The 13,515-nt window shown below is 39.1% G+C and overlaps 1 protein-coding gene across 1 annotated transcript in view; it reads left to right on the plus strand.

The window, feature by feature from the left end:
- Nucleotides 1–11,524, plus strand: part of GLIS3 (GLIS family zinc finger 3) — a 149,507-nt gene extending 137,983 nt beyond the window's left edge. The window contains 4 exon segments of the mRNA XM_009999461.1: nucleotides 4,913–5,028; nucleotides 5,031–5,090; nucleotides 10,053–10,235; nucleotides 11,388–11,524. Of these exon segments, the coding sequence (XP_009997763.1) occupies nucleotides 4,913–5,028; nucleotides 5,031–5,090; nucleotides 10,053–10,235; nucleotides 11,388–11,524 (496 nt within the window).
- The last annotated feature ends 1,991 nt before the right edge of the window (nucleotides 11,525–13,515 follow it).

A 13,515-nucleotide genomic window follows, 5' to 3' on the forward strand; every position in this document is an offset into this window, starting at 1 on the left:
ATTTCAATTAATGATAAATGAGCATACTTGCCCAAATCACCCCAGACTCAGAAAAACTATCCCCATACGAATGCGGATTCGACCCACTAGGATCCGCCCGCCTCCCATTCTCAATCCGATTCTTCCTAGTAGCCATCCTATTCCTACTATTCGACCTGGAAATCGCACTCCTACTTCCACTCCCCTGAGCCACACAACTCCAATCCCCCACCACCACCCTAACTTGAGCCACCATAATCATCCTTCTACTCACACTAGGACTCATCTACGAATGATCCCAAGGAGGCCTAGAATGAGCAGAATAAGCAGAAAGTTAGTCTAACCAAGACAACTGATTTCGACTCAGTAGACCATAGCCTGTCCCTATGACTTTCTTTATGTCCCTCACACAGCTAAGCTTCTACTCAGCCAGCATAATTTCTCTGGACGAAAGCAGTACTCACCCTTCCTTTTATCAGTAAGATGGAAGAACATAATGGTTTAGGGGTTGACAACAGGTGAAAGTACTTTGCAATGTCACACTCCCTGTGTGAATTCAGCCAGTTCTGAAGCTACTGGACTTGTTGAGTATTTTGCTCACCAGTCTGAGATGCAATTTGCCATTTCATCATCACTGGAGCTCACCTAGTGGTTCAGTCCTTTGTCCTCACTCCTGGCCATGTAGTCCTGAACTTCTTCCTTTGCCCTGGCTCTGCCTCTCTCTGCAAACTCTGGGGCTGCCAATGCTCTCTTGCCTGACCAGTGGCTTTTCCTTCCCACTATAGTTTTCTGTCCAGTGCATGAATTGTTCAACATCCATATCCAACAAGATCCAGAGCACAAGGGGACGAGTAGGAACAGATCAGTAGTTATTACAGGTATACATTTCATGATCAAAAAGAGTGATCTTCTCATTAGCCTATTTCTGAGGCAGTTACTGGTGTAGGACTGTATCAGACATATTCAGGGTATGGTTTAACTCATGAAGTCCCTGAGTGTATTACAGACCTCAAGACACTACTGTACTCTACAGAATAGCAATAATGAAAAGCTAGTGTGAAACACTCCTTTATCGTATGTTACTTTTACATTCTCTTATAAAGGCTTTAAGCATTAATTCCTATTCATGGATCTACTTTGGATTAAAACAAAAGTTTCTACTACCTTCATTTAGGTAGCATGGCAAACAGCAGTTTAAATTCAGAAAAGAAAAAAAGTATTACAGCAGTGTTGATTTGATAACAGAACATGCGGATCAAATTAAGGAAATGGTTGAAAGTCAAACTAATGCAGACTCTGCATCTTGAATGCAATACAGTTCCCTTGCCTAGGGGCTCTACAAATAGGCTGTTATTTACACCACTTCATGGGTGGTATAATAGTTGTGAAAATGTGAGCTGAACAAACCAATACTTCAGTATAAAAAAGTGCTTGAAAGGTGGGAATCACCCTGTTTATCCCAATCTCATCCTTGAGAGGACTGCAAGATCTAGGCATGCAAGCAGGACATTTGTTATGCCCATGCTGTGCAGTTCCTGATGCTCTGTGTATGCCTGGGTTCATTCCAGAGGTAAGGACAGCCTGACCAGCACTCATCCCTGTGATAGCCTGCATTTATTGAACTGAAGCCAATCCAAGCTGCTTTGCCAACTCTGAGGGCCAGTCACATGTCCCTTCCATTTTGGACAGCAGACTCAGGCTTGTGAGTGAGAAAAACAGAAGGAAATAAGCACTTTACCCACATCTCCAGGTACCATGGGGTAGAGAAGTAATTGGAGGGCTTCTTTTGCTTCTTTTTCCACCTAGGTGATGAGAGGGAGAGTGTGGACTTGATTAAGCCTGATTAATGTGAGACTGAAGCAAACATGGGACACATCTTACACTGCTTTCATTCTGTGTACAGAACTCAATGTCAAAATCAGATAGAGAATTTAGATTCAAGAAGCAACTTAATTTTAGTTAAAAACCCTAAGAGCATGGTTTTGAAATCAGTACTAATCTCATCAAAGCAGGTAGCTTTGGTGATTTCTTCTACCTTGATTGCTACTAAATCTAATCATTCCTCAGCAGGACACTTTTTCTTAGCTACTGCAAGGGAGATAACTTCTTAATGGCTCCAGAAATGTTCCTGCACTGATTTTGTGTCCAGCAGGCATAAGGAAGGGCACCTTTCTGAAAATCTAGTTCCTGATTGCATTGGCTCCAGGGCTTGGCTACAATTCTTGATTGCAGTGGTTACAAGCTGGTCCTGATTGTTTCAGGGTCAAAATTAAATTTGCACTTTCCCCAGTAACACAATTATATTTGTTCAGGGACAAATCTGTATGGATACAAGTCCAAGTTTGTCTTTTATTAGGCAGAAGAGAAGTAAAAGAAAATATAGACACCCATATGAGTAAGCCAAAAATTCATTATGTGGTTCATAAATCATTATAAAGACCACTCAAGTGTACCAAGAAGGAGTCCTGTCTGGCAATACAAAGCAGTACTTAATATACTTAATATTGCTGGGAGGGTTTTTTGGATGTTAAATCAAAAGTGAAATCTATAAAGCTGTGTTTTTCAATTTGGGCTTTGAAAAGGTTTTTTTTGCTCTGCTGTTGGTTGCTGGTTAAAACCATTTTTTAGATACTCATTTTCACAAATTAATTTTAAAAACATAGAGGATGATATCCCTTTATTTTTAAAATATTAGTAGTAATAAAAGACTGTGCATTGCTTTTAATCTCAGATAGCAAATAACAATCTTTCTCTTTGAGTGCTATGTAGAAAGCTAACTCATGTTTAGAGAGAGGTATAAAGAGGCAGTTTAGAACTGTTTAAAAACCTGATCTCCTGATCTTTTTATCACAATACTGATTTCTCTTTTTAAAAAATTATTCTCTAGCATCATTATGAAACACATGCATGCTTTATTATCTTCCTCCCTAGTATATCTTTAAGACTACACTGCATCAGTTATCTGGAATAACGAAATATTTGACACATTAAAGACTCAGTGGCTCAGTAGTGACATCTTTATTTCCTCCATCTATACAGTGTATCTGAAGTAAGATATATGTTTATGAAGTTAATATTAAATCAGCACAAACATAATCTAAACTCTATCTAGTACACCTAAAAGTATGATTCTCTAAGAATGCTGAACAGACAGTAAATCATCCAGGGTTCATCTTGACACTACTCCAAAAGTAAATGATGGATATACCAGAAAAGTAGTAAATAGGTTCAATTAAATCACACAGATAGTTTGTGGCAGAAACTGATTCTGAGCTGCAGCATGAAGTATCTCAGGTTTGAATGCAGTAATAACCTGTCCAGAAGCATTCTGTATTGCTCCTACTGTTGTACTCAACCACTCCTGAGAACAGGTTGAGCTTTGATACACAAATCACATCCCATTAGTCTTAGTGGCTAGTTTGGTTATCAGGAGCACATACCAGAGCCCTTATAACCCCAGCTTTCCATCTGCAAAAATTACTGTAGCACCCATTTGTAGTGTAGTTTGGAGGTATGCAATTTTAAGGCAATGTAGGTAAAACTTATATTTGCAATGTCTGTAAAACTCTTGTGTAAAATCCTCAAAGTGTTGTGTATCCTTGTAATGCTGGTAGTGATGAAGCTCTGCAAAACACACTAGTGAAGTGATGAACCTTTATGTCAGCTGCACCAGCAGGTTCTGTCTAAATGGTTTGCCTCCCTTGATAGGCCTGCAAGTTTATACTTGGAATCCAGATCAACATTTTGATGTGGTTTGACTCTGCCCAACTGAAAGCAACCTAAAACTTGCCTTTATATACATTATATTGACTTCAGATTATTTTCAAATAGCTCTATGTAACAAAGATCTCTAGAACTTGAAACCTGGACCTGAACCTAATATTTAATTCAGAATCACAGAATTTTTGAAGTTTGAAGTGTGTGTGTCTGCTTATTTTAGCCTACCGACAAAACTATCAGAACTGTAAGATGCACCACATTGCTCCTCACAGTCCCTCTGCACTAGCTGAGGAGTTGTTAGAATCACAGAATGTTTGGAGTTGGAAGGCACCTTAAAGTTCATTGAGTTCCAGCTCCCCTGCATGGGATCCTCTTCTACGAGGATCTGCTCTGTGATCTTCTCAGGCACAGAGGTGAGGCTGATAGGTCGGTAATTCCCAGGGTCCTCCCTTCTACCCTTCTTAAATATGGGCATAACATGTCCTTTTATCCAGTCACCAGGGACTTCACCTGACTGCCATGACTTTTCAAACATCATGGACTATGGTTTGGCAACTACATCCGCCAATTCCTTCAGGACTCTGGGATGTGTCTCATCAGGTCCCATGGACTTGTGTATCTTCAGGTTCCTCAGATGGTCACAAGCCTTATCTTCACCTGCACTGGGGGGGGACTTTGTCTCTCTGGTTCCCATCCTGTGGACCATCAACATGAGAGTTGTGAGCAGAGCAGTTGCCAGTGAAGACTGAGACAAAAAGGTTGAGAACCTCAGCCTTCTCCTGGTCTGTTGTTACCATTTCAACAAGAGTCCAACAACCAGAACTAACCACTCACTTCCAGTGAAGAAGGACAGCTATTTATTGACAGACAGCATTGATAAAAAGCCTTACAAGAAGACAGCTGGCAATGCTTTGGAAATCAGATCCTCCATGAGGTCTCCCCTGCCATTAAGACTTATGCTCAACCACAGAAGCTAAAAGGAGTTTTCCATGATAAGGGAGCAATGCAGCCTTTTAATGTCCCAGTCATCAAATGTAATGATAGGTCACCATTTAAAAAATATATCTTTTCTATATCTGGGCTGCACACTGTACTCGTGGAAGTCTGATACCTCTGCAAATTTCTAAACATTACAGTGATTTAAGTAAAGCAAACCCAATCTTTATTTCTTACTTACTGGGGATTTTACAGTTTTCTGTTTCTGAACTCCTAGGTTTGCAGCTCCAGCTCCTTCTCCTCACCACATCAGCCCCCAGACAATTTCAGTTCCACATCTCAGAATGCAGAGACGGACTCTGCAGTCTCCTCACCTACAACAGCCTGCAGGAATGAAAAAACATCCCAGCCAGCAGCAAACACTTCTTGTCAACTAAACAGCCCCCACATCCAAGGTAAGAAGGAAGAACCATCATTACTGATATTAGTTACTTGTCACTGCTAATTGGCCCTAAATTGAGTGCTTCAGGGGCTGGTGCTGACATTTTAGGGCACCTTTCCTTTTGAAAAACTCTGGAAAGTAGCCTTCAGGACACTGCCTTCAGACTTCCTTAAAATTCTTAGCTTAGCTGATTATTATCAATCTTACTCTGGAGTTAAGGGTTTCTCTTCAAACTGTTTTTCAGAGCTGTTGTTGAAATAGAACTGCAAATAATTCTGTCATGGCCTCTGCTTTTAATTTTCTAATGTTATGCTTCTAGTATCTCCTGAATTTACACATAAAGTGTTACTGGGTTTTCAAGGGGTGGAATCTTTTTCTCCCTTGCACTTGTGGAGCAATAGAGACCTAATTAGCATACATCTTACAGCTGTGTTTCCACTTGCACTGTGTAAACAGCTTCTACAAGACTTCCCTCTCCCTCTTTGTTCAATTAAGTATAAGCTTCTGTAGCCAAGAAAAAACTGACAACAACTGAAAACAGTGTTAGGGTTTTTTTGAGGTTTTTTTTCCAGCTGGTATGGAGTCAAAGTGGTAATTACCTTAACATTTCAGAAATGTGTTGACAGCAGTAATGCTGTTTCCTCTCAACTGTTTAAATCTGTATTTACATAGACAAGGTACACAGCACACTGGACTTCTCTAGGCCTTGGGATTCTGCTTTTTGATCAGGCTTTCTGAGAATGATCATAGTAGATATTACTGGAAACACATCCTGAGAAAACCAGAGCTTCTTTTGTTTTCTTCCACTGATGGAAGCAGTCTCCCTAGGCAAAGGGATGAGACAGGACACTGCAGTGTGTCCCAAAGGTCATGAGTGTGAAGGAGAGAAAGAAAGGTGGCAGTCCTGTTTTATTTGTCTTACCATAGTAGACCATGTGTGGACAGGATCTGAGCCAGAGGCTTTTATTTCAAGAACTAGTAATTCTGTAGAGCACTGATTATTACTAATTATTATTAAAAGAACATTAAATTTACCAATGGATGTTTTGGCTTTCTCTATTCTCTGATTAAAGTAGTACAGGGTGAAATTTATTAATATACTGTTTTTTCTCATGATACATGCAAAAACATGCCAGAGCAGGTCCAATAAATTCCTACCATATGGGGCATGAAAAGATCAGATTAGCCTTCTTGTTTCCACAGTACATTTTACTTAATTCCATTTTTGCTGAATATTTGGCATGAACTTCTCTTCCAGAAAGGCATCCAGACATTAAGGTCTGTCTTCCTGTCTTGAACAAAAATTGTATTTGAGTGCATAGATGGCTTTACCACCCTCTTCTTGTCAGGATTGTGAGAGCTTCAGGAATTGTAGAAGCCAGAATCAGTTCCAGTTGCTCCAAAGTTGAACAGTTTCCAAAGAATCCTGCCTCCCGGAGGCTCACAAATCACCTTGGATCAGTTGCTGCTCCACACAGGACTTGCACGTGCAGGTGCAGTGAGCTCCATGTCTGCTTGGGCATCTTCTCTTTAGGACAGGTCAGATGGATGCTACTATGTTCCCATCTCCCCCTCCCACAGTCCAGAGAGGATGTAAAAGGACAAAAGACATGGGTCACTAAAACCATTATAAGAAAAAGGCCCACTAGAGACCCTCTTCTGGGCAAATGTCATATATGGACCAAAGCCCCATTCCACATCCAGATTTAAGATAGAGCTTAATGCAATCTGAGTGGATCAAAAAAATTTATAACCTCAAGGGCTTGGATTATTATTAAACCTATATCTTACTTACTGTATCTATCTTACTGTAGTCCCACATTAGTGTTACTGTGTTTGCCTCCCTGTCCTGTCCCAGCAAAATATATGTTGAAAAATAGGCGTTGCTGACAGAAGTTATATACACATAGATAGCAACTCAAAGTTGCCATTGTAAAGATCTCTGCACTTTAAGCTGGTAGGAAGACAATGTGGGCTGAACACTTCTTTTCTTTTTTTTTTTTTCTTTTTTTTTTTTTCTTTTTTAATTTGAAGTTCTAATACATTGCAGTGCAATGCCACATTTGAGTATTTATGTTATTTCAAAGATTGAGTAACCTATTGTCACTATAAGAGGCATTTTGTCAGAATGTCCAGCTTATGCACAGGTGTGCTACTTCTGCATGCTACACCGAAAGCTTTGTTCATCCTGTGTGCCTGAAATGCTTGTTTAAACTCTGCCTCTTGTAAAGAAATGTTTCAAGAGTTCAGGGTCCTGTTTTCCAAGCACCACTACAAAGACTATCTTCCTTGGTCTTGAAACACCATGGAGTTTTCTCACCAGCCCAAACTATTTGGCTTGTAAGAAGTGTCTGTGGGAAGCTCTGTTAGTTTGTCTCCTGCAGTTGATAACCTGCCTTTTCATGATTTAAAGTGCTGTAGCTGTAGACACTTCAGCTCAGTGCTTTCCCAAACAGTGGTGGTATTTTTATCTCAATACGTAGTCTTAAACTTGTTAACCCGTTTAAATTGACTGAACCAAGGAAAAAAGAGTTTAATTGCCGAAAAGCTTTTTGAAGAAAACAAGCTCTAAACAACTTCCTTTACTGAAAGCCTGGGCATCTTAAAAGCTCTTGGAGATCTCAGAGTACAATCTTTTTAGAAAGAAACTCTGTAGGAGACCCAAGAGGGGCAAGCATGTTCTATCTAACAAACAGAAATTTATTGTAAAATGCTTTTTCTTGGAAAAGTCTACGGTTCAGATTTTATTATTTGCTCTGAGTGATTTTCAGCACCAGACACACAGTAATATCAGAGAGGGCTTTTTGTTGCCTTAGGTAATATTTTATAATAGACAAAATATACCCTTTTGTGAAATTCACAATTTCCTTTCCTGCATGGGATGTTTGGAAGTGATTATATTGGACTACTCACTGAGTTGCAGAAATGAAGCTCTTCTTTTCTTTCCATTAGACTGTAGTATCTTTTGTTGGATTACCATAGGCAGTAAATCTAAGACCATCTTGAAATGGAGACTGGAGTGATGACTTCCCAACTTGACACTGTTGTACACCATTGTACTGTGCATTTGTAGACAGAAGAAAGTACAGGTCTTGGAAATCTGCAGCAATTGACCCAGGCCCTGTACTGTACTGCTGAGTCTTTTCAGCCAAGAAAAACTACAGGGATCTGAGCAGAGGTACCTGAAGATCTAGGCATCTGCAGGTGAAAGAATAAGGTATTGACTGAGACACCTGAGAAGAGATGCATGAGGTAGGAAAGTAAAGAACAGCAATAGAATCTCCTGCACAGTGAGCAAGCTTCTTGTGCTTCTAACAGAGTTGGGTAAATATCCTTTGGGCATGGACTTAGATGACTTTATTTTGGATGCTTCTGATACTGTGAATATTTTTGCACTATAAATATGACTGTCCTTAAAAATTATGCCTGTAACCTCTCTCTCTGTGTTTGTGAATTAAGCTGATGACCAAAACTGGCTGAGTAATGGAAGAAAGAAAGTAATGCAAAATATTCAGTTAATAAAAAATTGCCATTTAATTACAAAAATTATTAACTGGCATGAGTTAGCTATACTGATGTCACTCTACAGGCAGCTATACCACTAAAAGTTATATTTTATTTAGAAATAATCATATATTAATAATTTTTTTTTTAAATCTAGTTTTTCAAATTTGCAAGTCAATCTGGCAGTAAAATATGTGATTCATATCTCTGTCTTTTTCTTTTCCTTTTGTTCTTCACACTCAAATGGTACCAAATGATTACTTGATATTTCTGTAATTCACCTAGTGGACACTGTAGAAATATACTGCAGAGGAACACTGTTTTAAAGTAGTTCAGGCCAAAGACAGCTGGAATTTTTGCATGCCATAGCAGTAAAGACTCCTCACCCATTATGTATATTTCTTAATGGCAGTTAGTTATGTTATTTTCTTGGAAAATATTATCTCTTTGTGATGCCAAGCAGGCAGCTGACTGAGGAGGAAATAAGTGTCTGTCAGAAAGATGAAGGCCTTGTTCCCACCAAGCAAACTCTTTTGTTCATCTGTTTGTTCTTACTTTATCTCCGTTTCAGGCCCAGTTGTGGCTGGACTGAGCTCCGTGTTCTTCAACACCAGACAGCAGCTGGTGTTACTGAACATCAACTTGGCCTGTTTATACCTTTCAAGGTTGTTACCACCTCAGAGTTTGCTAGGCCTTTCCCTTCTCATGGGAATCTTTCCACTCCAGGCCTGGGCCTGTGAAACTGAGAGACAAAAGCAGCTGAATAATAGAGTAAAACTTGAGGCCAGCATCCTGAGAGATGGAGCGCCCTGCTAAAATGGGTTTCAGTGTAAACTTACTCAGTGCTTATGTTCATCTCTCAAATATCACTTAAGGAACAAAACCCAAAGAATTAAAATCCTGGCAGGGATCTTTTATGTTCTGTCATACAGTGGTCTCAATTCTCTTCCATGATATGGGCTTATTGCTATCAATGAGTAAGTAAACCTCACCCTATACCTAGAAAGGTCAGGCCCCATGGATCATCAGCTGGCACCCCTCCGGAGTCTCATATGCGTGTCCCCGCTATCATTCAGCTCTCTGGGCATCAGTGACAGCCTCCCAGATTTTACTCAAACATTACTTGGGTGATCTTCCTTTATTTTGAATCAAGCATTTTCCTCGGTTTTTGAGGCAGCAGCACAGTGTGAAATCTGGAAAGTACCTGTTCAGACAGGACTACAGAGAAAAGGGAGAAGATTCTGGAAAAATTTCAGGTTCTAGCCAGTCAGTGCCTCTCAGAAGACACACTGGAATCGGAATATCCAGTAAGCGGTTTGTGTTCAGAGTGAGTAGCAACTGAAGGAAGTCTTGGGGAGCTTCACATCAAATCTGCTCTATTGATGGAAAATAATTGAAGTCCTGGTGCTACTGAAGTCAAGCCAGATTCTCACAGCCACAGTTCCACATGTTATCTTTCTTCTCCTTGTAGGTTTTTATGGACAGCTTCAGACTTTCTGCCCTCCACATTATGCTGACACTCAGAAGAACATACAACATGATGTTTCTTGCAATGTGGTTCCTACTTTTGAAGACTGCTTAATTCCCACATCAGTGGGACAGGCAGGGCTTGGCATTTTCCATCGAACTTTTTCAGCTCATACTGGTATTACAGGTAAATGACAGCTGGGGACTTTGTGGGTGGTTGCCTAGAGTTTGTGAAGTTTGATAGATCTGCTTGAGCTGTGTATTTGTCTGGGACCTGCCATGACAGACTTGACTCCTCACAAAAACAGATGGTTTTCAGATCTCTGTGGAGTGGTTAGCATGGGGACCCAGGCACCATAGGTCACAGTAACATCTGATCTGTTCTTGGACTGCACAGTGTTGAGGTCTTCACAAAGTCTTAACCTCTGGGAGTCAGACAATCACTAAGCTCATATATTTGCTTTGAAATACAGGCCTTTGAGCCCTGTCTGATATTTGTGCAGCCACTCTATTCATCTCTAAGTATGGTAGCAGGGATCTGAGATTATTAAAAACATTGATTTTACCTTATGCATGTTTGGTTTTTCTCAGTCTTTAATTTAATTTATTCCCATTTGTGTGACTTCTCTGCACACTTGACTTTGTTTCTGCCAAGGGACTTGCATGCTGATCTGGAAGAGTGAAAGCTACCTCTGTGCAGAGGATCAACACAAGACAGTGGGCCTAATCTTAAGACCTAAACACAATTCATGCCCAAGTCTTTTATCGTCCTTCTACATAGGATGATTTCATTTAACATTTATTGCAGTTTGAAATCTCTCTTACATCTTGATCCTTCAGTAGTGCATTGAATAGCCAATGTACCTGTACCTTCAAAGAGACATCTCACAGTATGTAAAGATGTAACCCAGAAACCAGGAGTTTTTCTGCAAGTAGTTGCTCTTGTACTTAACTACTCTACTGTGACTTGTAGAAGTTAGTTATTTCTGTGCCAGGGTCTGCTTTACAACATATGAGTTCTACAATATCTTATTACATGTTGGGGATGAAGAAATTTAATAAGCATGCATTAAGTTTACTTGAAAAATTGTAACAATTTTAGCACCCATCCAATGGGCGAGTATTAGTTGTGATGAAATCTGTTGCACTACAGACACGATTCTGACAGAACTGAAATTTCTCCCTTAGTAAGCAGGAAGTTACCTAATTATTAATTTCATACATACATTGGCTTGTTTGTTTGGTTTGGTTTAAAGCCATTTTCAGGTTTCTGCATAAGTATTAGGATATTCTCCATGACCTAGTTATCCTAGTTAATGAATTCTTGTTTTTTTTTCAGTTTATGACTTTCCAGCAGGGTCCACAACTATCTTTGGTGAGTCAGCTCACAGCATTCCGGAGGATAGCACTTTTCTACAAGTAAATGCAGTGGATTGTTGCCCTAGCCAGCTCTCCTCTATCTACACTGAAGGCTGAAGTAATATAAGTCTTGCAGGAAGAACTGAGTTCATTTCATCTTGCCTTCTGATATTTTTCTACGATTTTTTTCTCTCCATGAAACTGCCTTGTATGTATGGGGATATAGGTTGATATACATACATAATGGAGAGGAAAAAAACAATCAGCAAGCATTCATTGTGTAATAAAGCAGTCAACTGAGAAGGAGAATATTTGGAGAAAGTAAGCTTTGCCAAAACCTTAGCAATAAATTCTCTTCGTCTGGGACACAGCAACTCCACTTCTTTTTTTGTTCTTTCTTTTTATTTTCTCAAAGGGAATTCACAGACTGAATAAGAAAACTGCTTGTTGTCTGTAATCCTTTCAAGCTGAATGGGTGGACTTATTGAAGAACACAGCTTTAGAAAATTCCTTTATATAAAAAAAACCCAAACAAACAGGAAAAGAACTAAAACCAGAGCATACTACAAGCATTTCAAAGGAGCACAGCTTTTTGCACAACCTGCTTGCATGTGATGCTTCCAAAGTGAAACACACACCAACATCAAAAAGGGAGAGAAATAAGACATATGTCCTGGGACTACCCAGTGAAGGCATTGGTGTGGCTTCTTTTTGGAGTCAAAGATTCTTACAGGTCTATGTTTAGGTGTCTTTTGCGTCCCTCTGTATTTAAAGCCATACAATATGGCCATTGCTGTTTTTCCAATATTCCTTCTGACCCAATGCTTTATGCAACGAATACGAAGGGTTAAATGCACTACATGAGAAGGTACACAGACTTTGTCTATATTTAGCACAGCTGCTAGATAAAAGTGTTTTCACTTTATTTTTATTTGTATTGTATAGATTTGTTGCTGTATGTGCTGTAGTTCTTTGTTTGAAGGTGTAAAACACCCTGTAGAAAATATATTCTTCCTTAAATTCCACAGATTTATTTTTTTTTTTAATCATATGTACTGATTCAGTTAAATTTTAGTTGCCCTGACATCTTACATTTCCAGAATACCTTTTCAGGAAGAAAAGCTACTCTTATTTAGAGATGTAAACTTGAACTGGTTTGGTGGTTTTGATTTTCCTACTCAATGTCAGGCTCTAGACCTCAAATTTAGTCCAGGATGCAAGTAGATGAAGTTGCCCTTCATGAAAGATAAAAGGGTATGAGTTACAAACAATATTTTGCAGTGGAGATGTGTTACCACTGTGATCCTTCTTAGTTTGAGAGCAACTCTTACATTATGTAAGACTTTGTTTTTAGGTTATTAATCTCTGTGCATCCATTTGGTGTACTTCTAACTATGTAGTGTGCATCTTAATATTCTCATGACCTGATTTAATAAGAAGGATAAAAATCAAAAGTTCATTCTTGCAGGCTGGACCACAACCATGCTTCTGAAATCGCTCTTCTAGAAAGATGAATTTTTAAAAATACTTATACAGCATTTTTTTCTCTGAGAAGCGTTTGAAAGCTGTTGAGTGCAGATTGGGTCAAATTGATTATTTAATTTTCCATTATGTTGCATAGAAGAATTTATGTCAAATTGCTTATAAACACTGACAAACTTTTGAGATTTATAGTCATTAAGAATATTCTTATACACAAGTGTAAGTGCCTATATATTTAATGGAGATATTTTCATTCAACAAAAGCAAAGTATGGATAAACCATGCAGATAAATTATGTACAGTAAAGAAGTCATATGGCTTAAATACAAATAATACTGTACTAAATTCTTTCCCCTTTTATTCTGCTTCTCTTCAAGTGAATGTGTTCCTCTGCTTCAGCTTGCAATGGCAGGTTTAGTTGTTACTATATGTGTTTTGCATTGTGTTAAATGACATCAGGCTTCTCTACACAGCTGTACCTTCACAGTCAGAAAGACTGTCCTTTTGCATCAAAGGGTGATCTGACCCAGTGCATTGACAATGAGTTTCGCTTTTTAATAAAGCTTTAATTTTGTGCTATTTTTATCCCCTTTCTGCCGTCACTGCACATGAACTTCGTTCAGCAG

Source organism: Chaetura pelagica, unplaced genomic scaffold, assembly GCF_000747805.2.
Source record: "Chaetura pelagica isolate M959 unplaced genomic scaffold, ChaPel_1.0 scaffold636, whole genome shotgun sequence".
NCBI lineage: Eukaryota > Metazoa > Chordata > Aves > Apodiformes > Apodidae > Chaetura > Chaetura pelagica.